The sequence below is a fragment of the Thamnophis sirtalis genome, unplaced genomic scaffold (assembly GCF_051295495.1).
Source record: "Thamnophis sirtalis isolate CommonGarterSnake01/CBP01778 unplaced genomic scaffold, rThaSir2_p1.2 scaffold_2, whole genome shotgun sequence".
Lineage (NCBI taxonomy): Eukaryota > Metazoa > Chordata > Lepidosauria > Squamata > Natricidae > Thamnophis > Thamnophis sirtalis.
In genome coordinates this window covers 66,922,814-66,950,659 of record NW_028261382.1, presented here as the reverse complement: position 1 = coordinate 66,950,659, position 27,846 = coordinate 66,922,814, and the positions used below count along the sequence as shown (strand labels likewise).

At 45.4% G+C, this 27,846-nt stretch overlaps 2 protein-coding genes across 3 annotated transcripts in view; one reads left to right on the top strand and one right to left on the bottom strand.

Annotated features, from left to right (window-relative positions):
* The window catches only part of LRRC74B (leucine rich repeat containing 74B), a 25,969-nt gene extending 3,578 nt beyond the window's left edge, over window positions 1-22,391 (top strand). Inside the window, exons 4-11 of the mRNA XM_087705850.1 lie at window positions 1,190-1,322; window positions 1,823-2,029; window positions 4,004-4,113; window positions 7,679-7,794; window positions 16,559-16,637; window positions 16,736-16,831; window positions 19,861-19,977; window positions 21,360-22,391. Coding sequence (XP_087561976.1) covers window positions 1,190-1,322; window positions 1,823-2,029; window positions 4,004-4,113; window positions 7,679-7,794; window positions 16,559-16,637; window positions 16,736-16,831; window positions 19,861-19,977; window positions 21,360-21,368 — 867 coding nt within the window. The 3' untranslated portion in view covers window positions 21,369-22,391. The remainder of the gene's footprint in view (window positions 1-1,189; window positions 1,323-1,822; window positions 2,030-4,003; window positions 4,114-7,678; window positions 7,795-16,558; window positions 16,638-16,735; window positions 16,832-19,860; window positions 19,978-21,359) is intronic.
* SLC7A4 (solute carrier family 7 member 4) overlaps window positions 22,329-27,846 on the bottom strand; it is a 17,706-nt gene continuing 12,188 nt past the window's right edge. For both annotated transcript variants that reach the window (XM_014072851.2, XM_087705849.1), the window contains exon 5: window positions 22,329-26,558. In XM_014072851.2, the coding sequence (XP_013928326.2) occupies window positions 26,359-26,558 (200 nt within the window). In that variant the 3' untranslated portion in view covers window positions 22,329-26,358. The remainder of the gene's footprint in view (window positions 26,559-27,846) is intronic.

The window sequence follows — 27,846 nt, the reverse complement described above, 5'->3', positions numbered from 1 at the left end:
TTGCACTTGGGGGAATATTATATTCCTTTACAGAGTTATTTGTGGGAATACTCAAGGAGCATTACAGCACCAACACTTACACCATTGCAGAAATATGCAAGGGCCTGATTAAGTTTTACCTTCAAATGTTCAAGGTGTCTTATGGAGAAAAATGAGTTAAGCACACCTAAGACAATACGATTGTTAGTAGCAAAGCGTAAGCGACCAATTTGGTCAACCTAAAATAGAGAAACAAAACAGACCAGTTGAAATGACAAAGTGGTAAAGACATCCTTGCCTGGCACTGATAAGATTGCAGAGCAGGCTCAGAGGACAGTCTTCTGTCACAACACAGAACTGCCACTGCTGAGCCTTTCATGAGGAGAGCCAGAGGGCTGCCTGATGAAGCACACAGAGGAAAAGAGTCCTTCCAGTCCTTCATTCTGTAACTTTAGGCAGGCGCCTGTTTCAGTTTGTGACCATTTGTCCCAAATGAGGATGGTTCTGTACTTAAAAGTTACTGGGCCAGTTCCTGTTAAAGCAGCCTCCAGGGTCTTAACCATCTCAGCTAAACGGGACTTATGGAGTCAAAGGCAGCAGGTGTTGCTGGCATATGGTGGAGCCCCCCCCCCCCCAAGACCTGTGCTTGATCTATATGGGAAACTGGAGTCCAGATGCACTCATGTGGCAGTACAACTTTGCTGCCCACTTCCAGGCTGCAGATCAGGAGACGTGACCTCGTTTTCATTTCATGGCTGCTGAAATAATCCATCAGGCTCTGCAGTGCAATGTCACTGGGAGGTGACTGAAAGCAAAGCTGGATGGGGCTGTCTTTGTCCAGCACCTCTTCTGACCCTTCATTTCCTTCTCTCTTCCTTAATCACTGGTGTTGCTTAGCTGGAGGTCTAAAAAGGCCCCTCGCTAATGGCTTTTCAGTTGTGGCAGAGCCTCTTGTGAAATGAATGGCCATGCCAGCTCCCTCCCAGACTGCAGTTGGCCTCCCCCAGGCCCCCAAACTTTCACCACTTTTTGTCTTTGTCTGTTGTTGTATCCCCCCCCCCCTTGTTTGTTAGCCGCCCTGAGTCCCTCGGGAATAGGGTGGCATACAAGTGTAATAAACATTGAACAACAACAACCACTGGCCAGAGGACCGGGCTAGATCTCAGCATTCTGCCCTCATGGCTCTTCCCTCCTCTGCCTCTTCTTTTAGGCAGCCAAGGCTCTCGCTCTTTCCCTGACCAGCAACACATCCATCCTGAAGCTGAACCTGAGTGACAACGGCCTTGATGCAAACGGAGCCATTGTGATAGCGGAGATGTTAAAGGAAAATTGCTACATTTCAGGTGCACGTCTTCATTGGGAGATTGTGAGAATTGCTTCAGGAGAGCAAAATGGAGAGTCCATGTAATCCGTAGCCTTGAGGTATTTGGGCTTGGCTGTTAAAACCATTGTCAGATGATGCCCTCTAAAGTTTCCATTTTTGAAAAGCAGCGATTTACTCTTCATATAATGTAGCAGCAAAGCTTGAAGCTGTGTTGAAACAGTTCTTAAGAATTTAGTCCTCTTGACTTTTACACCGGGAAACCCAAGCCTAAGGATTGCTAATGAAATGGTGGCTTATAAGTTTGTTTATTTGCTTTACAACATTTATGTGCTGCCCCCAAATAAAGACTCCATGTTTGATGGGTTGAAGTGAGGAGTGCCTTTCTCCAAGGGATCCTCCATGAAACCATTTCATTCCTGGTCAAAGGAGGGATTGAGGAACAAAGGCATGTTGGGCTAATGGGTCTGGGGGATTTTACATGGTAAGCCACAGCTAGAGATCAACCTTCTTCTCTTTCAGAACTTGATTTATCCGACAACAGAGTCGGGATGAAAGGGGCGGAAGCTCTCTCCACAATGCTTCGAGAAAATCCAGTTCTTGTGACCATGAAACTTTCAGGAAATGAATTAAATGACAGGGCAGCCAAACATCTGGCAGATGCTTTAGTGACCAATCAGAAAGTGAAGCACCTTGATCTGAGTCATAACATGCTTGGAGAGCCAGCAGGTAAATCTCATAGAAGTATTGTATTTGGCTGTAGTGTGGGAAGCGCTGTGTAGCACATGTGAGAAAGACACACATCTACGTAGACATGCCATTTGTGTGTTCATGGCCCTTTGGTTCCAGGTCACCACATACCTTTAAGGGAATATGAATTGTTAAATTAAGGGCCAGCTGTGGTTTTCATCAGCTAAGAACTAACCATTAGGGTTTACTTTTGTTGGGGGGAAAGAATTGCTGGGCTGTGACTCCGGCCCACCTTCCCTCCCTCCCTCCCTCCCTCCCTCCCTCCCTCCCTCCCTTCCCCCTTTTCTTCCCTTGTTACCTGCTGTGGCTTGGAATCTCCTCCTTTGCCTCATCCCATGAGAGGGTTTGACTTCCCACCAGCCCCATCTCTTTCTTCTCCTTATGTTTTGAAGAAGACTTTGTGATTTGATGGAGAACAAGCGGGGACAAAAGGAAGAGAGAGAGAGAGAGAGAGAGAGAGAGAGAGAGAATGCAGAAAATAGGGAAGAGCTACCAAAGTTGAGAAAGCGAAAAAGAAAATTAAGGTAGGGATTAGAAAGTTGGGCTCACTTAAGCTTCTGTCTGCCCTTTAAGAGTTTTATCTATTGGTTTACCAAAAGAATTGCTTCTTGAAATAGAATTATTAATGTGTAAAACTAAAATTGTGTAGGAGTAATTAAAAGTATAAAAAGTCATTAAAATAATTTCTTTGGCATATGGCATATCAAACATGGACTAGCAATATAAATTAACAAATCAAAATAATATGAAACATATGTATATAGAGAGACAAAGCCAGAACTGGGAAGCTAAAAAGTACACAAATGTTGCTGAAAAGTGTTATAATTAGCTCCTGATAAAACTTTTTTTGGGGGCGGGGGGGGGGAGTACTCCAGAAAAAGGATAAAAAGCAAGTCAGATCTTTGAGTTGGCTTCAGTTACTACAGACATTGTTTTCTTGAAAACAAAATACGAAGGGGACTGCTAATGTTTTCTTGTAGGACAGGTGGTCAACTTTCAATCTGAGATTTCCAGAGAAAAACTGGAAATGTGTCTTCCTAGCTCTGGGCAGTTTCCCTTAGCTTTACGTGAGAGCAAGGTCAGCTGGAAGCTGCAACCGGCTGGGGCAAAGTAAAGATCCACAACTAAAAAAAGTTAGGGTTTGTCTCCTCCAAATTGGTTAAAAAACCCACCAAAAACATTAACGTAGATCTTCAGTCCAATTTGTGGAAATCTTAAAGTGCCTGAGGAGAACTGGGCTTCCACAATGTACAGTTTAAGAAACTCTGCTCTAAACTTGGGAACAGCTAGGATGATCTGAGGGAAGAGAATAAAACCTCTCCATGTCTTCTGGACAACTCCGTGGGCTCTTCAAATGGGAGGCGTGCAAGGGGATGGCCTTATGAATTGTGCCAAGTCTGTGAATGAGCTGTTTCTGGAACTCTCTGGGGATTCCCACAAGCAAGGGCTCCTCAGTGGTCTGGCTCTGTGGGAACCTCCTCTTCCTACTGCTTGCAGATCCTACTATGCTTCCCTTCTTCCTCTGTGAGCTGAAATCTATGCTGAGGTGAGGAGAATTGCTCTGCGGAAATTCAGCAGAAAAAGCCACATTAGGTTGGATAGCAATAGCCCTTAGACGTATGTATACCACTTCCAAGTGCTTTACAGCCCTCTCTAAGCGGTCTACAGAGTGGCTATTGCCCCCAACAATCTGGTCCTCATTTTATCAACCTGAGAAGGATGGAAGGCTGGGTCAACCTTGAGCAGGTCAGGATCAAACTGCTGGCAGTTGGCAGAATTAGCCTGCAACACTCATTCTCACCACTGCACCACCGTGTCTCCTGTATGGGGAAAGGCAGCTCCTGTAAATGGGGGGTGGGACCCAAGAGGGTGTCATTCTTTTGCAAAGCCTCCCTCAGTTTGACATTTCAGGCCTCTTTCCCATTTCTTGTGTCTCCCTCTACACTGAACCAGGAGAAGCTCTTGGAATGGCCATGGCAGAAAATGTGGGGCTGAAGGAACTCGACCTCAGCTGGAACAACTTTCGGGGCCAAGGAGCAGTGGCTGTTGCCAAAGGCCTGGGGGTAGGAAAGGGGACTCGGCTCAAGAGTTTTCCTGATGGATGAAGTTGTAAAGCATAAGCTGTTATTTCACCCCTCCATCCTCTAACATGCAAACAGGTTTGAAATAATTTGGCCCTGCTTGGTCTAGTGTATAAGTGCACGGGTGGGCAACTATGGCAGCTAGTAGTTTTTTAAAATTATTTTAATGGCTTTTACTGTTTGTATTATTTTAAAATGTTTTTAAGATTTTAGTTGTAATATATGTTTCTGAATTGTGAGCTGCCCAGTAGTGTTTGCCAAGAAATCAATCAATCAATCAATCAAACAAAGAAACAAAGAAACAAAGAAAGAAAGCTTTACAATCTGTACACTTCAACTCCCAGAATTCCTGGGAATTGAAGTCCACAGATCTTAAACTTGCCATAGTTGCCCACTCCTGGCCTAGTGGTACAATATCCTGGTCACGATATCACAGTCCACATTTCCTGCATCTCCCAGCAGAGGATAAGGGAAAGTGTGCAGCCGCCGGCCAAAAAAGCTAATACAATCATGGGTTGTATAAACAGAGGCTTAGAATAAACATCGCATGAAGTATTAGTGCTGTTTATAAAAACATAGTAAGGCCACACCTGGAACACTGCAACCAGTTTTGGTCCCCATACTACAAAAAATATGTTGAGACTTTGGAAAAAGTTCAGAGAAGAGCAACTAAGATGATCAAAGGCCTGGAGACTAAAACATACGAAGAACAGCTGCAGGATTTGGGTTTGGCTAGTCTGGAGAAAAGAAGAATTAGGGGGAACATGATAGCAGTCTTCCATTACTTGAAGGGCTGTCACAAAAAAGAAGGGGTCAATTTATTCTCCAAAGCACTGGAGGGCAGAACAAGAAACAATGATTGGAAACTAATCAAAGAGAGAAGCACCCTGGAATTGAGGAATTGGCTTAGTGGGCATGGCAGGGGAAGGACACTGCAAAATCCCCATTCCCTCTCTCTCCTGGGGAAAGGATATTGCAAAATCTCCATTCCCACCCCTCTTTGGGGCCAGTCAGAGATGGTATTTGCCGGTTCTCCGATCTACTCAAAATTTCTGGTACCGGTTCTCCAGAACCTATTAGAACCTGCTGAATTTCACCCCTGATTTAGGGGGACGTAGCTTTTGTAGCCAAGAGGGTTGCCACTTAAGTTTGGAGTTTGGAGTTTATTCAATTTGTAGGCCGCCCTACTCCCCGAAGGGACTCAGGGCGGCTGAACAAAGCCAAGGGAGGGGAAATTACAAAAAGTAAGACAAAGACAATCAGACAATACGAACAATTTAAAAGCACAACAGACACAGCAAATTCGAGTAGGGGGGGGGACTCAAGCCCAGGCTTGCTGGGACAGCCAGGTCTTCACGGCCGTCCGGAAGGCCTGAAGGGTGGAGAGGGTCCGAATCTCCACGGGGAGCTCGTTCCAAAGGGCTGGGGTAGCCACAGAGAAGACCCTCCTCCGAGTAATCGCCAGCCGACATTGGCTGGAAGATGGAATAAGGAGGAGGCCTAATCTGTGGGATCGAATGGGTCTGTGGGAGGTAATCGGCAGAAGGCGGTCTCTCAAGTACCCAGGTCCAATACCATGTAGGGCTTTATAAGTAATAACTAGCACCCTGAAGCATATCCGGAGACCAATAGGTAGCCAGTGCAGCTCGTGGAGGATAGGTGTAACGTGGGTGTACCGGGGTGCACCCACAATCGCTCGCGCGGCTGCATTCTGGACCAGCTGGAGTCTCCGAACACTCTTCAAGGGCTGCCCCATGTAGAGCGCATTGCAGTAGTCCAGTCTTGAGGTCACGAGGGCATGAGTGACTGTTGTAAGATCCTCCCGGTTCAGGTAGGGACGCAATTGGTGCACCAGGAGGACCTGGGCAAACACCCCCCTGGTCTCAGCCAACAAATGGTGATCTAAAGTCAGCTGTGGGTCCAGGAGGACTCCCAAATTGCGAACCCTGTCTGAGGGGCGTATAATTTCACCCCCCAGCCTGAGAGATGGAATACTAAGCCAATTTGTGGGAGGAAAAAACACAAGCCACTCGGTCTTGTCAGGATTGAGAGCCAGTCTGTTCACCCCCATCCAGACCCTCACATCCTCCAGGCACTGGCACATCACGTCAACTGCTTCACTGAGTTGGCACGGGGCGGACAGATACAATTGAGTATCGTCTGCATATTGGTGGTATCCTATCCCGTGCCGTCGGATGATCTCTCCCAGCGGCTTCATGTAAATGTTGAACAGGAGGGGGGAGAGGACCGACCCCTGCGGCACCCCATAATTAAGGGGCCTAGGGGTCGACCTCTGTCCTCCAACCAACACCGACTGCGACCTGCCCGAGAGGTAGGAGGAGAACCACCAAAAAACAGTGCCTCCCACCCCCACCTCGCAACTGCCGCAGCAGGATACCATGGTCGATGGTATCGAAGGCTGCTGAGAGGTCCAGGAGAACCAGAACGGAGGCACGGCCCCCGTCTCTGGCTCTCCAGAGATCATCGGTCAATGCGACCAAAGCAGTTTCCGTGCTGTAGCCAGGCCTGAAACCAGATTGGAAGGCGTCTAGATAATCGGTTTCCTCCAAGGACCAACGGAGCTGAGAGGCCACCACTTTCTCAACAACCTTCCCAACAAAGGGGAGGTTGGAAACTGGACGATAGTTATTTAAAACGGCTGGATCCAGGGACGGTCTCTTCAGTAGGGGCCTCACCACCGCCTCCTTTAAAGGGGGGGGGAAAGACCCTTCCCGGAGAGACGCGGTCACAATTGCCTGGATCGAGCCCTGTGTCACCTCCCTGCTGTTTGCGACCAGCCAGGAGGGACACGGGTCCAGTACACAAGTGGAGGCACTCACTGCTCCGATGGCCTTGTCCACTTCCTCAGGGGTAACAGACTGAAAATCAATCCAACGATGGCGCTCAAGACCCTCCCTCGGTACCTCGGCTGGCTCTGCGCAATTGGAGTCCAGGTTTGCCCGAAGCTGAGCCACTTTATCTGCGAGGAATTGACCGAACTCCTCAGCCTTACCTTGCAAGGGAGTGCCCGTATCCCTCCCTTTAAGGAGGAAACGGGCTATCCCAAACAAGGCGGCTGGGCGTGACTCAGCGGAAGCTATCAGAGCAGCAATATGAGTTCTTTTTGATGTCCGGATAGCCCGGAGGTAGGCTCTGATGCAAGATTTTAATGAGGCTCGGTCTGACACGGACTTACTGGCTCTTCAGCGGCGCTCTAGGCGTCTCTTTTGGCGCTTCATCTTCCGGAGTTCCTCAGTAAACCAAATCATTGTTCCTCAACTGTGGCAGCTTTAAGATGGGTGGCCTTCAACGCCCAGAATTCCCCAGCCAGCTATGCTGCTAAGGTTGAGAAACACTGACCTGGATAGGGGAAGAGGCTCCCTGTTTGGAAAGAACCCGGAAGCAAATCTGGAGTGGGTGAAGGCCCGGGAACCCTCTGTCAGACTGTGGCTTGTGATTAGAAGCTCTAGATGGCAAGCGCTGGTCTCCTGTGGACCCTCCACTTTGGACCTTCTCCAAGCTCTGCTAACTCTGTCTTGTTCCACAGGCGAATATATTCCTTCGAGTCCTTGATCTGTCCTATAACGGCTTTGGAAACAGTGGTGCAGCTGCTCTGGGGGCAGCCCTGAAAAGCAACGATGTGCTGGAAGAACTCTGCATCGGGTAAGGAGGCATATGTGTGTGTGCATGCACTTCCTGAGTGCCGAGAGCAGTTTCTTAGTCATCCTTGACACAAGCCAGGAAATGAATAGTTTCTAGGATCTCCATATTGCCGGGCAGGGCAGTTGAGGCTGAGGCCATCATGTGAGTTTCTGGCAAAGGTTGGATTTGAATCAGGGACCTCACCTGCTTAAGGGGAGAGGAGGAACTGGCAGTCTCTTCCCTCCCATCTTCCCCTCTGCCCAGGCTGCCCAACCAGAACAGAACAGACCTAACGGAGTTGGAAGGAACCTTAGAGATCTTTTAGTGCAACTCCTACTCAAGCAGGAGACCCTCAAGCAAGAGCCAAGGTGGCGCAGTGGTTAAGTGCAGCACTGCAGGCTGACTGCTAGATCAGCAGTTCAGCGGTTCAAATCTCACCGGCTCAGGGTTGACTCAGCCTTCCATCCTTCCGAGGTGGGTAAAATGAGGACCCGGATTGTTGTTGGGGGCAATATGCTGACTCTCTGTAAACCGCTTAGAGAGGCCTGAAAGGCCTATGAAGCGGTATATAAAAATCTGCTATTGCTAATATTGCTGCTATCCTCTACCATTCCAGACAAGTGGCTGTCCAGCCTTCTCTTAAAAGCCTTCTGAAGATGTGGGTGCTCCATCACTGACATCGCAACCAGTCTTCCTCTGATGTAGCGTTTAGTGGGGGAAATGTTCGATGGGCAACATGCTAGAAGTAGATTGCTTCTCTTTTACGTGCTGAACTTGTGGCCTCTTGCCAATCACAGAGGGAGGAACCTGGGAGGAGCTGTGCCCAAGTCATCCAGCGCTGTAAGGCAAACCGAGCATTATCTCCTTGTTGCTGGGGTGATGTGTGACCTCTGGTAATTGCAAACCATGGCTTAGCTTGAGATACCAACCCAGCCAATTAAGCAAATTGGGGCTTACCACGGGACTCAGGGTTCCGCCCTACAGAAGAAGAATTATAAACCTGGAGTTAGCAACAAAATTCTGCTTCTTAAGAAGCCATTTTCCTTTTTTGTTTTGGTGAAATAAAATATTAGACAACCCATTTTTTTTTTAAAAAAAAGGCAAAATGCAGCATCTGTGGATAATCTCAGAAGCTAGATTTTCTGGAACCAGAAAGTGAATTCTTGTGAACTGACGAGTTCTTCGAATTTTTTGGAAGCTTGACATCCTGTTTTCAGATAACTGATGGGCTGCCATGCAAAAATATAAAATAAAAACCAGCAGTCTTGTTCTCTTTTCCCCCAGAGAAGAGTGCCAGCAGTGTGGGGAAAGTGTGAGGCGTGCAGAATTTGAGGCCTGGGTTGCTCTGCCCGCTTTGCTGGATAACTGTTTGCATAGGATTCTGCTCCATTTCCAGACACTCTCAATTGAATGATTCCTGGCGATCCTCTCAGGGAGGAAGTTGCCTTGTGGGTAGCAAAAACTCTCAGAGCCTCAGGAAAAAGCAAAGATTTCCCCCCCTTCAACTATTAGTAGTTCAGCTACTGGAAATGGAACACAGAACCTAGAAACCTAGAGTTGGAAATGCTGGGAATTTAGTTGGACCTATTACCGTATTTTTGGAGTATAAGACACACCAGATTTTCAGCCTCTTTTTTGAGGAAAAAAGGTGCATCTTATACTCCGAAAAATACGGTATGTACTAATTAGGAGCTCATGTGATTAATGGGAACAATTTGGGCCAAATGAAAATGTGGGTTGCCAGTCAGAAGTGTTTTCTGGAAGAGAAAGTTTGCTGGTTAGTTCCTTTCCTGTTTCCCTAATCTTTAGATCTGAATGAAGCTCTAAAATGGTTTTTTGTTTTTTTTTAGTATTTATAAATTTTTATTTTAAACACATAAGCACATCAACAAAAACAAACACATAACTTAAAAACAACATAGGAACAATAAGTTCCATCGTATATCATACCGCAGTTCCGAATCGGTTTCTTTGCAGTTAGTGTTTTCCCTACTATACATTTCTATCTTTCATTCATAATCTCCTTATTCGTTATCCATTTTTATGTAGATTTCTTAATTTATTTAAACTTAGCTACTTATGACCAAATATTATTTACCTATATTATGCTTTATATTTTTACTGTCATTTATTCTCTTACATACAGTTATAGATATACATTCACATAATTATTCTTTTTCTTTGCCATTCTTATATTATTATTATTCCATTTGAAAAGTTATAAGGTATAGTTTAAAATGCTTTGTTTACCATCTTTTGCACCTGCTAAGACACCACCTTGTTTTCTCTTTCTTTTCTTTTCTTTTCTCCTTCCCTTCCTCCTCTACTTCCTTCCTTCCTCCTCTCCATCCCCTTCTTCCTTCCCTTACCTCTTCCCTACTCCTACCCCTTTTCTTCTCCTTCCTACCTTTGCTCCTACTCTTTCTTTCTCTTCCTCCCTCCTCTTCTTCTTTTTCTCTCCCTTACACCCACCTTCCCTTACCTCTTTCTTCTTCCCTTACCTCTCCTCCACACTTCTTCTTCCTCTCCTACCCTCCACTCCTTTCCTTTCCTTCGTCCCTCCACTCTCTACTTCCTTCCTCCCCTCCTTTCCTTCCTTCTTCCCTTCCTTTCTTTTTCTATTGTTATAGGTGTCTCTTTCAGATCCCAGTTCATGTTTTCTTGGGGATGGTATTCCCACACACCCATTTTTGTTTCATATCATTTCCTTTTTTATTTAGGGTTCTACAGTCTATCTTCCAGCTATTGTCCTGATTTGAATTCACCAATCTTGACCCCCTTGTTTTACTCATAATTATTATTTTTGAGTGTTATTCTATTTTTTCATTGCTTTTTTTAATTCCTTTGCTCCATCCAACTATACCAATTATTCCATATCCGATAGAATTCTGATTCTTCCTTTCCCTGTATTTCTTTCGTTAATTTATCCATTTCGGCACAGTCCATATTTTTTCTTATTATTTCATCTTCATTTGGGGTTAGTTTGTTTTTCCACTTCTGGGCGAAAGCGATCCTTGCTGCTGTAAGTATATGTAGTATTAGATATTGTATTTCTTTTTTGTATTTCATCGGTATAATTCCTAATAGAAAGAATTCAGGTTTCCAATCTAACTTAACCTTTGTTATTTCTTCCAACCATTTTTTGATCCTTTTCCAGAATTCTTTTGCCCTTCATAAGTCCACCATAAATGATAATATGTGCCATGTACCGAATCACATTTCCAGCAATTTGGAGAGGTATTAGTTGAAATTTTGGCCAACCTTGATGGTGCCAGATGCCATCTATAAAGCATTTTGTACTGGTTTTCCTTATATGGGATTGATAGTGTCATTCTTAAATTTATTCCCCAAAATTTTTCCCATTTGTCTAGTTCAATGTTATAGCCAAAGTTCTGTGCCCATTTTTTCATTGGTTCTTTCACAATTTCCTCTTCCATTTGATACTTCAAGAGGAATTTGTATATTTTCCCTATCATCTTTCTGTCCGGACTTTGAATAATTTTATCCAATTCGTGTGGTTCTGTTTCAATACCATATATTTTAGTGTCTTTATTGTATTTAGTTTTAATTTGGAGGTAAGTTAGCCAATCAACTTTCATATTCTGATCTGCCAATTCTTCAATTGTTTTTAAATTTCCCTGTCTGTCAGTTAGATCTTAGGATTTTGTTCCAATCTGTAAAATTTGGGTGTGTCGTTCTTTCTGTTGGTAATAGCCAATTTGGGGTTTTCACATAGTGGATTTTTTTTATTTTGAGCCATTGTTGCAGTAAAGTTCTTCTAATTAAATGATTTTGAAAGTATTTGTGCCTTTTATGTTTGTCATCCCATAAGAAAATATGCCAGCCTGCCTGCGGGTCATGGCCTTCTAAGATCAGAATTATTTTATTCTTTAACTCTATCCAATCCTTCATCATTGTCATTGTTACTGCAGTTGCGTAAAGATCCCAATTTGGTAATGCTAAGCCTCCCCTCTCCTTGTTGTCTTGCATTGACTTTAATTTGATCCTTGGTTTGCGTCCCTGCCAAATGAATCTAGTAGTTAATTTCTTTAAATCTTGAAAGAATTTTTTACCTGGATTGATAGGAGTGGTTTGCAACAGGAAAAGTATTCTTGGTAAGATATTCATTTTAATTGTTGCTATACGTATTATAAGTGATAATTGAATATTCTTCCAATTTTCTAAATCTTTCTTTATTTGTATCACTAATTTATTGTAGTTATCCTCTTTGATTGTGGAACATTTTGCTGACAACCAGATCCCCAAATATTTTACTTTCTTAGTTAACTGCAATCCGGTTGCTGCTTCCAGTTCCTCTTCTTGCTTTTTTGCCATATCCTTAGTTATCATTTTGTTTTGTCTTTATTAATCTTTAGTCCTGCCACTTCACCATATTCTACTAATTTTTGAATTAATTTCAACTAGATTCTAATGGGTCCTCTAAAGCAAATACTAAGTCATCGGCATAGGCTTGGACCTTATATTCTTCATTTTTAAGTCTTAAACCTTTTATTCCCTGGTCATTCCGAATTTCATTTAATAAAGTTTCCAAAGTCAGTATAAATAGCAGAGGAGAGAGGGGGCGTCCCTGTCTGACTCCTTTTTTTTATTTCAATCTTTTCTATTAGATCTCCATTCATCAGAACTTTGGCTGTCTGGGTACTATAAAATCTTTCTATCATTTTTGTAAATTTTTCTCCGAATTTCATCTTATCCAATAATATTGTTATAAATTTCCAAATTACGTTATCGAATGCTTTTTGTGCATCAAAGTAAACCAGTACCATTTGCTTTTCTGGATGGGCCTCATAGTACTCTATTATGTCTAGAATAACTCTCGTATTATTTTTCATGTGTCTATGGGGTAAAAAACCATTTTGGCCTGGATGTATTCATTTAAGACCTGTTTAATTCTTTCTGCCATAATTGCTGCAAATATTTTGTAATCAGAGTTTAATAATGAGATTGGTCTGTAATTTTGAATTTCTTGTAGATCAGTTTCCTCTTTTGGGATTAGGGATATTATTGCTTCAGTCCATGAATCAGGTATCTTGGCTTTTCCTAAAACCTCATTAAACATTTCCACTCCTAGCACTCCCAATATTATTTTATTATATTTGTATAGTTCCACCGGTATTCCATCTGGTCCTGGTGTTTTATTATTTTTTTTATTTTTCAGGACTGATTCCACTTCAGTTAACGTTATGGGTCTATTTATCGCCTCCCTTTGTTCTTTTGAGATTGGGGTTATCTTTTCTAGTTTTAAATGTTGTTTTACTTTAGTTTCCTCCATATATTCTTGTGCGAATAGTTTTGTGAAATATTTGTGAATGATATTCTTCTTTTCTTCCGCTTTGAAGCGAGTTCTTCCCTCGTCATCCTTTAATTGATATATCATCCTTTTTTCTCTTTCGTTCTTCTGTCTATATGCCAGCCATTGTCCTGTTTTTTTGGCATGTTCGAAGTAGTTCTGCCTGACTGTTTTGATTTTCTGTGCTAATTCCTTTTGAGTTATTAAGTTGATCTTATGTTTTATCACCTCTATTTTTTCCTTTTTAGTTTTATTCTTTGGATCTTTCTCTAGTTCTTCTTCCGCTTCTCTAAGTTCTTTTTGCATGCCTTCTTTTGCATGCCTTGCTCTTTTTGCTTTCTCCTTTTTCTCACCATATAGGCAATTGTAAGGCCTCTTATGGTATCCCATAGATTTTGAATTGAGGTGTCTTCTTTTTTATTTATTTTAAAGAACATTTTTAATTCTTTCTCTAGCATTTCGGTGTATACTGTTTCTTTTACAATACTTGAATTCATCATCCATCTTTTTCTTCTTTTTTTACCTTTCCATCTTATTTTTATTGGGTTATGATCTGCCCACTCATTTGGTTCTGTTTCGATTTCGTCTACTTGATTACACAGCCCGGATGAGATCCAAACCATGTCGATTCTTGATAGAGATTGATGGGGGCTCGAATAAAAAGTATATTGCTTTCTTGTTTTGTTTCTTTCTCTCCAAATATCCTGTAATTTATATTCCTTTGCCATTTCAAAAAAGGATTTGGGTAATGAATTTTTTTTGTTTTGTTTTTCTTTTTGCTTTCATAGTCCAGTTTTTTATCTACTATTGTGTTATAGTCGCCAATTAAGCAAATGTTCTCATGTTCTAATTCATTTATTTTGTTATGTAATTTCCTATAAAATTCCTCTTGTTTCTGGTTCGGTGCATATATGACTATTAATAGTATCAGTTTTTCTGTTGTCTCTAATTCAATCATTAGCATTCTGCCTTCTTCATCTGAGTAAACTTCTTTGGAGTTTATTTCTTCCTTTATATAGGTTACTATCCCACTTTTTTAAATCTGCCAATGCTGTATATAATTTCCCTAGTTTTTTATTTTCCAGTAGATTCCTATGTTCTCTTTTAATATGCACTTCCTGTATACAGACTATATCTACTTTCAATTTCTTAAGTTTATTAAACATCTGGGCTCTTTTTTTTTTTTGGTGCATTCAGTCCATTCAGGTTTATCGACACAATTGTTATTTCTTGATCCATCTTTAGCTGAAATTGTTTCTTTTACTTCTAGTTTGTATCTGACTTTCCTCTCTCGTGCCTTCCTTCTCTGCTCTCTCTCTTTCTTGCCTCTGTTCTTCTCTCCTGCTTCTTTCGCTGTCTTCTGATGTTTCTTCTACTTGACCTCTGCATTCTAGTTCCTCTTTGCTTCCTTGTTCTCCTTCCCTATTACAGTGTTCTTCATAGAATTTGTGTGCTTCTTCTAAATTCTCTATCATATCTTTTTCCTTGCCAAGATACCAGAACCCCTTCTGGTACCAGCCATCTGTACACTATTCTATTTTTATTCAACTCGTTTGTTAAAAATTGGTATTGCCTGCATTGTTCCCGGATTCTCCGTGGGAACTGAACTGTTTAAGCGTGGTCAGCTCTTTTCCCTGTAGTATAATCATCTCTTCTCTAGTTTTTTTGTACACTTCATCTCTGGCAGTTTTCTTAGCGAATCTTACATGCACGTCTCCTTGCATAATTAGTATTCACCCAGTAAGCCTCATCAATATTCCGTCTCACTTTGTGTTCTGTTTTTTGCAGAAATTCAGTAAGGATATTAATCATTTTTTCTTTCAGATCTTCCTCCTTCTCTTCCGGTATGTTTTGAAATCTTAGGTAGAATGCCTCTTTTTCGTTTTCAAGATGGATTATTGATAATTCCAATTCCTTGTTAAGCTGTCTATATTCTATTTCCATTTTTCCCATCTTCTGATCTGAGTGTTGTAGTTTTTCTTCCATACATTGGATTTTCTGTTCGTTGATTGCTAAGGCATTCTGTATCTTTTCAACTTTATCGTCTATATTTTTGATAGTTCCTTTCAATTCTCCCATTTCATTTTTTAATTCTTCGTGATTTTTCCTCTTCTTGGCTTATAGCCAAGGTCTCCTGTATCATCTGGAGTATCGATTGCATGTTTTGCATCGTAGGTGCTGGTCCCGCTGATTCTGCCATCTTTTCCCCTTTCTCCAATCCCCACGCACTCTCCATTGTTTTTTGATTTGAGGAGGGGGGCGTTGCTGAACTCACATTGGGTATGGTCTTTTTCCCTGATTTTGCTGAGGTTGCCATTTTTAACCCCCTTTTTTGACCTTGCCCACGATTGGTTATAACTTTTACCTTATTTATACCTTGTCAGTAATATCAATAATATATTATGATTATTATAATTGTATAAACCAATATTCAACAACAATTCAACAATTATCCTTCCTTGGTATCACCTTTCAATATTTAAACAGTCCTATGTAATAATACTAGTAATATTCTATTTAATTAATTTGATTAGTAAATATCATAAATTTATATATCACACCCTATTTTTATATCAATAAATGTCTCTCAGTTTTGTCGGTTGTTCAATATTCAGTTCTAATAATTAGTCTCTCTAAGCCACTCTCTCCTTGGTGTCAGTGTTAATGTCCACGAAGCAAAAGACAGACCTCTATTTCTTGTCTCTGGCACTGTTCCAAACTCCTGGTCAGATCAATATCAAATACTTAAAGATTCAACCCAGCGGCAGAAGAACTGGTAAGCAGAAAAAAAAGGGAACTCCGTTTACCAACCCGACTATTAAGCAGTCAATTCTTTGAACCTTCCAAAACTTTCCGGCAATTTTTATTCCCTGAAGTCCATGTCGGGATTTCGTTCTTACTGTGGCTGATCTTAAGGTTCTTCCGGCTGTCCCTTCCGTTCTAACTCAGCCTCTTTGCACCGCTTCTTTTTGGCAAAATTGAACTATAAAAAATAGCCTCTTTCCCGGCTCCTCCTTCTTTCAGCACACCCACTTTGCCAGTTTCACGTTGTTCTCCTCTCTGGATTGTCGGCAATAACAACAAGCACCCGATTTCAACCGCTTCTATTTCTGTTTCTTCCTTCTATGCGGCCGCCATTGCTCAGTCCTAACCAGATAGCAGGATATTTCTTTGTCCGTTTAGGGGGGTTTCTCCTATCTGCCGTGGGATTTGCCTTACCACCCCGGTGTCTGCAGAATATTACCCCGCTCTAAGCACAGTGACGTCACCACCCGGAAGCCCCCCGAAGCTCTAAAATGTTTAAATGCCTTGACTAAGAGGGAAGATTTGATCTTTTGTCATCACTGGTAGATCCTGTGATGTATTTTTTAAAAACTTACTTCCAACTGCAAGCTGGTGTGGGCCTGCGTGGATGGGCAGGAAGGAAGAGAGAAAGTGGGGGGACTTTTGAGGGCCTTCTCTCTTTATTTCCAGTAATAATCGCATTGCCTTGGAAGGCGCCCTCGCGCTGGCTTTGGGCCTGAAAGGAAACAAGAACCTGAGGAGACTCAAGGTGAGGAGCCTTTGGGAAGGTGACCCCAAGATCCAAATAACCCTGCCAGGCAGGCAGGTGATGCAGAGAGGGGGGCTGTTCTTTCCTGTGCCCTGCAGATGTCCAGGAACCCGATCCAGAACGAAGGCTGCCTTGGGATCCTCAAAGCAATCCGCACGAATCCTGGAGCTGCAATGGAACTTCTGGATTTTTCAGTAGGTGTTGGTCAAAAAGAGAAAACTGGCCATCTGAAATGACAATGCAGGATTGTCAAAATGGGTGGGGGACAGAACACCCTTTATTGTGAGTTCCCAAACGACGGGGATTTGTGGGCAGTGACGTTGTGAGTGGCACACAAAGTAAAGGGAAATCCAAACAAGAAATGCTGGGTGGATGTAATGGTGGGTTGTGCTGCGAGCAGGTGAGCAGGCCTCTAGGCAGGAAGAGCAGGAGGAGAAAGGGAATGCAGGTAATCCTCCAGTTACGCATGGAATAAAGCCTTCCCATTCCATTAGTAACCCAAGGATTTATGGGAGTGAATCTCGTACCTTGAATGTGATCACTCCCTCCTTTCGCCCACACATTCGATAATCGAATGCGTGACTCATTAAGTGCACCGGAGGTATTTCAGGGTGTGGAAGGCCATTGGAGGCTTACTGATGGAACAGGCCACCTGCCTAAGACCACCCAAGAGCTCCCCGACCCACTGAAACATCTCATGTTCCCCATAATTGTTTCCCCCCCCACCCAACCTGCCGCGTCGGATTGTGAACCCACTGAAGGATGCGGTGGAGAGACCCCTCCTTAAGAAGCCTTCTCTGGACCCAGCTATCCTTAACAACTATTGACCAGTCTCCAACCTCCCTTTTGTAGGAAAGGTTGTTGAGAAGGTGGTGCCTTTCAACTCTGACGGTCCTTGGATGAAACAGATTATTTAGACCCTTTTCAGTCGGGTTTCAGGCCTGGTTACGGCACCGAAACTGCTTTGATCACGCTGATCGATGATCTCTGGCGGGCCAGGGATAGAGGACATTCTTCTATCCTGGTGCTTCTTGACCTCTCAGTGGCCTTGGATACCATCGACCATGGTATCCTTCTGCAGCGGTTGCAGGAGGTGGGAGTGGGAGGCACCATTTTACGGTGGTTCTCCTCCTACCTCTCGGACAGGTCGCAGTCGGTGTTGGTTGGAGGACAGATGTCGACCCCTAGGCCCCTTAAATATGGGGTGCCGCAGGGCTCAGTCCTGTCCCCCCTCCTATTTAACATCTACATGAAGCCGCTGGGTGAGATCATACACCAACACGGGATCAAATACCATCAGTATGCGGACGATACTCAATTGTATCTGTCCGCTCCGTGCCAACTCAGCGAAGTGGTGGAAGTGATGTGCCAGTGCCTGGAGGCTGTCAGGGTCTGGATGGGAGCGAACAAGCTTGCACTCAATCCAGACAAGACCGAGTGGCTATTGATATTGCCTCCCAAGGATAGTCCAGATATTCCATCCCTTAGCCTGGGGGGTGAAATTCTACACCCCTCAGAGAGGGTCCGCAACTTGGGTGTCCTCCTGGATTCGCAGCTGACATTAGAACATCACTTGTTGGCTGTGACCAGGGGGGGCTTTGCCCAGGTTTGCCTGGTGCACCAGTTGTGGCCCTATCTGGACCGGGAAGCACTTTGAATGATCACTCGTGCCCTCGTCACCTCTAACCTTGATAACTGTAATGCGCTTTACATGGGGCTGCCCTTGAAAAGTGTTCGGAGACTGCAGTTAGTCCAGAACAAAGCCACGCGAGCGATTATGGGTGTACCTAGATACACCCATATTACACCTGTCCTCCGCAAGCTGCACTGGCTTCCGATCGGTCTCCGCACACACTTCAAGGTGCTGGTCATCACCTTTAAAGCCCTACATGGCCTAGGACCTGGATATCTGGGAGACCGCCTCCTGCCACATACCTCCCAACGGCCGATAAGAACTCACAGACTAGGCCTTCTCCGGGTGCCGTCGATCGGACAATGCCGGCTGGCGGCTCCTCGGAGGAGGGCCTTCTCTGTAGCTGCTCCGTCCCTGTGGAACAACCTACCCGTAGTGATCCGGACCCTCCCCACTCTCTCGGCCTTCCGAAAAGCCACTAAAACCTAGCTATTCCGGCAGGCCTGGGGCTGTCGACTTCAGGAATGAGGTCCAGCCCCACCCAGATTGAGTGTATGGTGCATTGTTTTTAAATTGTTTCTTTTTAAATTGTTCTTTATTTTAACTTCTTATATTAACTTTTTCTGTAAGACGCCCGGAGTCCTACGGGATTGGGCGGCATATAAATCTATTAAAAGTTAAAGTTAAAGTGAAGATCCAGCAAGCAGTCTCCTCTCCAGCCTCTCAGCTGCTTGCGTGCGCCCCCCAGCTGTTCCATTCAGGCTTCTGCAATGGTCCGGGGGAGGCCAGGGGAAGGGCCAGATCTTCCCCTCAGAAGCTCTGTTTCGGACTGCAATGTTCAGGACAAATGTTGCAGAGTCTCTGCGATCATTCGTAAGGGAGAACAACTGCTGTGGTGCTGCAAGATTTGTAGTTTCGGGACTCGTTTGCAAATGCTAGGGGGTGCTTCTCGCGTAATTTCAAAAGTTTGCTAAGGGAACGCTCATAACTCGGGGATTACTTGTAATGAATTTGTGAAATTACTGCAACTGCACAGATTGAGGGAAAGGAAAGGCAGCCTAGCCTAGGAAGTAGTTGCCATTTCCTTCTTCCAGGATGCCTTCCCAATTTCCTTCCATCTGACTTCCAACCAAACTTGCCCTTGCTTTGTTTCCAAGCCTAGAGAAGGTTGCAAAGTTAGGTTAAGGTTAGGCGAATGCATTAAGGAAGGTAAAGCATATGGACTCTACAGAGGTGCTGCATTTCAGACTGGAATTCAGCAGGGCCAGGTGGGGGAGAATAGACAGGGAAGGCCATTTCCTCAAGCCCTGAATATGAGGTTTCTAGCTCCACACTGCAGAGCACCAACTGGGCCTTGCTCTGATCCAAGAAGGATCATTTTCTATCCTTCTCAGGTAGAAGGGGCCGCAGCTGGTGCAGTCCCTGTCTTCAGGTGAACCTGCCTCACCTGGCTCCCTCCCCTGGCCAGAAGAAGGTTTGCTTTGTGACTGATTGTTGGGCTGCTGGGGAACCTTGTTTTGTTTTAATCCATCTTGAGATTGTGGCAGCTTTGGCTCCAACCCGCTCACTGCCCGGAATTCCTCTTTTCAGGCAATTGTGGTGAAGCAGGACTTTGTCCGGGCATGTGAGGCTGTCCAAGAACTTTTCCCCAGCCTTCTGATCCACCATGATGGAACCTCTCGCTTGTTCAGAAGAAAACTTCCAAAGGTGCAGCAAGTAACTTCGCTTCTCTGGGGAACAGCAGGCTTGTCTTCCCATGGCTAGATGCCCTAAATGCAGGGGTCCCCAACATCCTTGGCAACTTTAAGATGCATGGACTTCAACTCCCAGAATTCCATGCCGGCTGAGGAATTCTAGAAGCTGAAGTCCACAAGTCTTTAAAGTTGCCAGTCGGAGACCCCTGTCCTGAGCGCTGTTCCTTCCTACCACTGTCTCAGCTCAGCCAGGCTGAGCAGTGCCGGGGGGGGGGGGGGGACACTATTAAGGGGAGTAGGTTCAATGTGATGGCAAATATGCCGTGTTGTCAAACCCCAAGCATACCAATGCTGCACACAAAGCTAAAAGGGGCAGAACTGGCAGCACAAGGCTGCAAAGCCCCATCAGTTCTTCTGCCCAAAGCAGGAAGTCCCTGCTGAGCAGACCTGGCAGGTTTTGCAGCCCCTGGAACCCATCGGCTCTCCATGATTCCCTGATTGTCCATGCCTGCAGCATCTGGATTCCCCGACGTCCAGGGAAAACAATACAAGGGCCTTAGGCGATATTTAGGCGACTTCAGTTACTGGCTCTGACCACCTCTGTCCAAGGAATGTTAGGTGGTTCCAGACACCCTTGGAAAGGAGGTTCCGCAGCCCATGGTGCACTGCTTCTGCACAGCAGCACTGGGGGTGTCCAGCCAGACCAAAGATGATTTCTTCCACTAGACCAGGGGCGCCAAACTCAAGGCCCGTGGGGTGCTTAGATCTGGCCCACAGGGCCGCCCTGGAAACAATGAAGGACCGGCCCATGGTGTCTCTGCCAGAGAAAATGGAACTTGGGTGGTTCTCCTAAGCTCTGTTTTCAACTGCGATGGCCCCTGCACTAGATCCTTTCCCGGCCAGATGGAGGATTCCAGCTCTGCATGGCCATCGCTGTGGTGTCAAGCCTGATTCTGTCGCTCAGTAGCCCACCTGTTCCCAAAGCCTTTCTTAGCACTTGAGGCTTGGATGCAGCCAGCCAAGCTTCTAGCTCCAGTTGCTTTCCAAAGGACGTAATTTGCATCAGGAACTGGAGAATTCCACTGGTGACAGAAAACAGTGGCATTGATTCCTTGGTGGAATTACAGATAGATTGGAAGGGGCCTTGTAAGTCATCTAGTCCAGCCCCCTACTCAAGCAGGAGATCCTGCGCCATTTCTGACAGATGGCAGGCCAGTCTCTTCTTGAAAGCTTCCAGGGATGAAGCTCCCACAACTTCTGAAGGCAACTTCAGTTTGTTTGGTTGATGGTTCTCGCTATAAGAAAGTTCCTCCTTATTTCCAGATTGAACCTCTCCTTGTTCAGTTTCCATCCATTGTGCCCTGTCTGGACTTGTGCATCTTCTTACATTTGCAGGTTTCCTAAAGAGATTCCTGGTGGCCCTGGAAGATCAGCCTTTTCTTGTTGATGTCCTGGATGGGAGGACCCCGTGAATCATCTGGTGATGCTTGATAGAGGTCCAGGCCTTCTGATCCCCTCCCCACTTCCGTGCTTCTCTTTGGGCTGGAGCCAGCATGTTGTGTGACATGCCACCTTTTCATATGCTGAATGTTGGCTGCAGGGATCTCCTTGCAAGGATTTGGATACCCTGCTCATAGCAACACAAAGGGATCCATTGGCACATGATGCCACAAGCGTTCCTAGCAATTTTCCCTTTGAGGCAAAACCCTCCAGTGATCTGATGAGGCAGGTTGTCCGAGCGGACCTCAGTGGAGGCTAAGAGGAAGCCGATAAAAATCTGGGAAGAAACTTTGGATGCATTTATTCCCTCTCATTCCACAGAGTTTGGGAACTGCTCCTCTATCAAAACTCTGTCCCGGTACTTTTAGCCAAATTATCCTGTGTGCCATCCTCAATATCAACCTTTCCTCTTGTGTAACCTGCACAGCTTCCCCTGAAAACATTTCCAGTGGCCAGGAATGTCCAGCAGACTTCCTGGCTGGACATTGTCCCAGAGGAAGTCCCCACCTCCACTGCAGGCAGACCAGTTCTAATGGCCAGACATGGTGAAGGTTGAACTCTCCCCTGCTGAAGGCCATCTATAAACACACACACACCATGGTAAGGGATATTCACACAGCTGTAGTGAAATTCGGGGTGGATTGGCTGAGGGGGTCCAAGGCCACAACTTTCCGGGTGCATGTGGTCAGCTCCAAGCCATATTGAAGGTTGGGGTCGAGAGAAAGCTGAAGGAAGAAGGCAACAAGAGTTGGGGAAAGAAGGGTACCCCCACTCCCAAAAAATGTGTGGGTCAAGCAGTGGATTATGTCCATGATGTTTGCTCGATATGGGGCCATTTGTAGTAAATAATGTATCTCACTCCAGTTCTCTTTTTATTTTTTTTTATTTTTGTAAACTTCAGTTTTGCCAATCTTGTCAGAGAAATATTGTATTGTTGCTAAGTTTGATGTATTCTACCCAGAATCACTTTGTGCGAGATGGGCAGCCATATACATTTAATAAATAAATAAATCTAAATCTATACACCCCTAAAACTCTCCTGCCTATAACCTTTAGTTGGGTGAAAAGGTACATCATAGGCCAAAACCTTTTTCAGCCAGTTGTACCTCAGATGGGCTAACTTACAGAATGTGTCTCCAAAGTCTGGGACATACAGCTCTTGTAGAGCTGAAATTTGGCAAATTTCATACAATATTTTATGACATAAAATTAGCATTTTATGTAGGAATAGAAAATGTTATAAAACATTTCTTGTAGTAAATGTTTGACTGTACTATACAATTCAACACTGGCTACTTACAGGGCTGATACATCCTGAATTTTAAAGAAATTTTCAAGTACATTCTTAAAGATACTGAGGAATCTGGCAAGGAAATATTTCTAAAACTATGACCCAACAGGGCACAGGTGGTCTAGTAAATAAATAAAATCCACTGGGTGAATTAGCATAAGGGTCTTTATTAATCTTTCCTCTCTGGCCCATTTTTTCCTATTGAAGCATATATTCTCTCTGTGCTATGAATCTGCTCCAGAAGAGACATGCCTCAAAAAGCAGGTTAAAAAAAAAGGCAAGAAACCTAGCAATTCTTTAAAGATGACAGACTTTAAAGTACCTACATGTATCTTTGTTTTGATGCAGAAGTTAAGAAAAGCTACTGGGTTTTGGTTCAAAACCAGCCTTAAATGCATCACATAGATATCCCTAACTAGAAAGATTGGAATCAGGAAGCGACTTCAATTTGCCATTGCTATGATAGAAGTTCACACACCAGTTTAAAAGAATTAGCAAAATCTTTGGGTTTTGCTCCCCTTGAGAATCAAGTAACCAGAGCTGTACGCTATATTGTCATTAACTAACTGATTAGGCCATTTAACCAGCTAGTCCCTACAGTTTTGTTTTTTTTAACAAATTCCTGGAGTTTGAAGGCTGGAGAAGCGCATAGGAGAAAAGTGTTTGATGCTCAGTGTGCTACAGTCCTTTGAATGCCACCTGGTGGATGTGAGAGCTCTGCAAGAAAAACTTATGGATTTTATTAGAAACCGCTGTTTTATAGAATGACATGATTTTTTTAAAAAGCCTATTCATGCCTTTTAATTTTATGCAGAAGCGCGATTCTTTAAAAAGTTTTCTACAGAAACACAACCTTATTGTGATGACTATTGTGGGGTAATCCGAGTGGGAAGGAATGGAGAGTCGTGGCAAAGCTCAGCCTTGAGGCACCTCTGAACAAGGGGGCTTGAGGTGAGCAGGGTGGGTGGGAACAAGGCCTTGCCTCTGTCTTTGGAGTGATGTGCAAAGGATGCGCTCCCGATAAAGTTAGAGCTCGGGTAAGCCACACCTTTGCTGTAAGAAACCTAAAATTTATATTAACACTTGAGACAGTTGCTCCTCCTATATTTAACATCATTCCCTTTTTGTCACAAGAACAGGTGTGGATTTAAGATTTCCGAGTGGGAGGGGAGAAGGCTGCCTGCACACTACATTGCCGACTGAAATAATCTGCACAACATCACTTGAAGAACTGCCCGCCCAGCAAAGACAAGTCTTTATCGTTAGTTGGCTGGCTTCTTGGCCAAACGCCATTGCACAAGTCACCACACAAAAGGAAAAGGAAGGATGTGGCCAGGGCACACGCACACACACCCACGGCCAGCACACAGTTAAGCAGGAAGCAGAGGAAGTGCGCAGTGGGAAAGGAAACGGAGGCCGCCAGGCAGGACAAACCCTGAATAGCCCCTCCCAGCGAGGAAAGCTATAAAAAAGGGAAGCCAATCTTCCTCTACATTATTGTCCCAAAATGAAATTTGACTTCTATCTTCTCTGTCCTAGCAGGCATTTCTTCCTTCCCCAAATGTTGTTTCCACCCTGCTCCGGCCCCTCCTGCATGGACCTAGAGGCAGCCCTTTCTCACAGGAAGGGCTCACCACTCCTATGTGCTCTGTGCACCCTTCGGGGGGACAAATGCTGTTGCCCCCTTGGGTGAGGGTCTGTGTAGGAGGGCAGCCCCCTTGCAACCCTGCAAGAGGAAGGCAACCCCTGCAGCCCAGGCTGGTTCCAAGCGCCTTCCTGTAGGCCTTTCCAACCAGCAGAGTTCCACAGGCCCCGAAAAGCGTGTTCTCACAACACGTGGGAAGGACAGAGCCACCCGAGAGGCTGTGTCCACACAGCACGCCAAGCCATATCTACCCCCACAGGTCCAGCTGGGAGAATTCTAGCATGGCGGTCTCTGTGTGTGTTGGTTGTGCATGATATAGTGTGTGGCGCTAACCTACCCTTGGGTCATTGGGGGTATTTGGCAAAGCAGACATCCTTAGGGTAAGGGTGTTGTGTGAACTCAGCTGTTCTCTGTTTCCCAGCTTCTCCACCCTGAAGAAACGAGAGGAGGTGCCCACTGTAATTCCTGCCTTCTGTTTCTGGGGGAGTTCAGCCTTGGTTTTCTTATCCATCCATCTCCTTCAGGGGTGAAATTCAGCAGGTTCTCATCAGTTCTGGAGAACCAGTAGTGGAAATTTTGAGTAGTTTGGAGAACCGGCAAATGCCACCTCTGGCTGGCCCCGCCCCCATCTATTCTCTGCCTCCCAAGTCCAGCTGATCAGGAGGGAATGGGGATTTTGCAGTAATCTTCCCCTGCTACGCCCATCAAGCCACACCCATAGAACCAGTAATAAAAAAAATTGAATTTCACCATTGATCTCCCTCCATCGTTTCCCTCCACATCGGGGCTGTGGAGCAGAGGTCTCCAACCAGAGGTGGGTTGCTCCTGGATCGGCTGAACCAGTAGTAGCAGCGGCGGGAGGCTCTGCCCACCCTCCCGGATGCTTTTGCACGTGCGGGAGAGTGCACAGAGGAGCACACCCGAACTGGTAGTAAAAAATTGGCAACCCACCTCTGTCTCCAACCTTGGCAACTTTAAGACTTGTGGACTTCAACTTCTGGCTGAGGAATTTTGGAAGTTGAAGTCCACAGGTCTTAAAGTTGTCAAGGTTGGAGAGCCCTACTCTAGGGCTGTCTGGGAGAAGAGAGAGTCAAAAAAAGCAAGATGGCCACCACCATAGAGTTGAAGGACCTCCTCCTGCCTTGTCGAGGATGCTATGTCGACTTGCTTCACCAGCCTTGGTTTCCTCCTGCCATGGCCAATGGGTAGGCAATGCCTCGTTGCAATGGGTGGACTCTACTGGCTCCCCTTCTCACTTCCTCTCTCTCAGTCCATGGGGCTACCCCCAAGGCTGCCCCACCTCACACCCGAGAAGTGTCCCAGGGTCAGGTTTGTGCAGGAGGAAGTGTGCTTACCGCACACTTAATGCCTGCTCTTGTGTTAGCTGGATGGGTGTGATGATTACATCCCATGGTCTGTGCAAGAGAGAGATATCTGGGCTCTCAGATGTGCCTTTGTTAGTGGTCAAGGACTCTGTTTGAGATCAAAACTGGGAAATCAGCTCATCTCAGTCTGTCATTCTGACAGCCCTGTCCCTGCCCTGCAGGAGCCCATCCAAGCATCCAGGCATACATCACACACCCTGCCTTCCTCCACTGATTGATCAAGACCCCAAAATGGCAGGCCTGGCACTGCCCCTTGGAGGGCAGGTTGGAGAGGGAGGGAAGGGGAGCAAGTGGATGACACAAAGGAGGCACAGGAGAGGGTGGCTTAGCTGGGGCACAAGCGAAGGAGCCGTTTCTGAAGAGCATCCGGCAAACAGGTGAGTTCAGTTTTCCGGTCAGAGAAGCGAGGCCAGGTAAGAGAGGAGAAGTGGGGGAGTCCCCCCCCCCGGCAGTAAAAGGTTGGTTTCTCCCCAGACTTTCCTGCCTGTGCTCTTCTCTGACCAGGCTGGAGAGCAACGGGCGGGATGGGATGGGTGGGTGAGGGAAGCAGGGCCTCTGCCGGACCCTCCCAGGTCATCTCTTGGCTTCTTCGCCACTCTCCTGGGCATCTGGCAGGCCCTGGGCTGGCTCCGTCCTGGGCTGCACTGTCTGCACCGTCTCCTCCAAGCTGCTGCTCGGGAAGACCACATAGCGGGCTCGGGTTTCCTGTGTCGGGGAGTCCCGCAGGTTCTCTTTGCTGTGCCAGATGCCGTAGCTGAAGTACACCAGCAGGCCTGCAAGGACAACCAAAAAGAGCCAGATCAGATCCCATCCCGACCCCAGGAAGGAGCTCCAAGGGACTGCATCCCCGGGTCTGGGCAGCCTAGTAGAAAGCAGCTTCAAGGCACCCCACGGAAGCTGCCGGAGCCCCCTTCAACCTCACCTTGCAGGGGAAGCTTTCCTGCCTAGCCCATAATTTTACTGAGATTCTTTCTTATCAAAACAAGCACTCCAGAATTATCTCATGGGGTGGACCTCGAGTGCAGGTAGTCCTTGACTTACAACAATCCGTTTAGTGACCATTCGAATTTACAATGGCACTGAAAAATGACCATTTTTCACACCTATGACCGTTGTCGCATCATGATTTACATTCGGGGGCTTGACAGCTTGTTCATCTTTATGTCCCTTGATCATATTTTGCGATCTTCGGACAAGCAAAGTCACTGGGGAAACCAGATTCACTTAACAGCCGTTACTAATTGAACCACTGCAGAGATTCGCTTAACAAGCACGGCAAGAAAAGTCGTAAAACTGGGGCAAAACTTCTCTAATAAATTTCTCACTTAGCAACGTAAATCCTGGGCTCAGTTATGGTCGTAAATCAAGGACTACCTGTGCTGAAAATGCTCCAAGCTTTTGGAGGTTTCATATAGAGGGTGGCCCTCCTGTGGCAGGAGGCTGGTGCCCCAAATGATCAAGAGGAAAGGGGTCCGAGTCTGAAGACCAATATGCACAACCTTCCCGGCAAGTAATTGCCTCAAATAGCAACAGCGCTTAGACTTCTATACGGCTTCACAGTGCTTTACAGCCCTCTAAGAGGTTTGCAGAGTCAGCCTCTTGCCCCCAACAATCTGGGACCTAATTTTACCGACCTCAGAAGGATGGAAGGCTGAATCAACCTTGAGCCGGTGAGAATCGAACTGCCAGATTGAAGGCAGCTGGCAGTCAGCAGAAGTTGCCTGCAGTACTGCACTCCCATCACTGTGTCACCATGGTAAATAGATATTTCCAGGGACGTTAAACCAGCTTCAATATATTGCAAGGAATTCTATTCTCTTTTTAAAATGCTTCACATTTTTTAACGGTTCAGTAATATGGTTTTTGGGCAGGTTCCAAAGACGGACAGCTCCTCGCTTGCTTTCTCTCAAAACGGCCAACCTGCCCATTCTTGGAGATGGTTGAGTTGAATAAGAGATTGAACCCACGTTCAGGGGCATCTGAGGGAGGTGTGTGTCAAAAAACTCAAGATGGCAGTCAGGACTGGGTGACCAGGCCCTGCCTTTCTAATGTGGCTTCTAC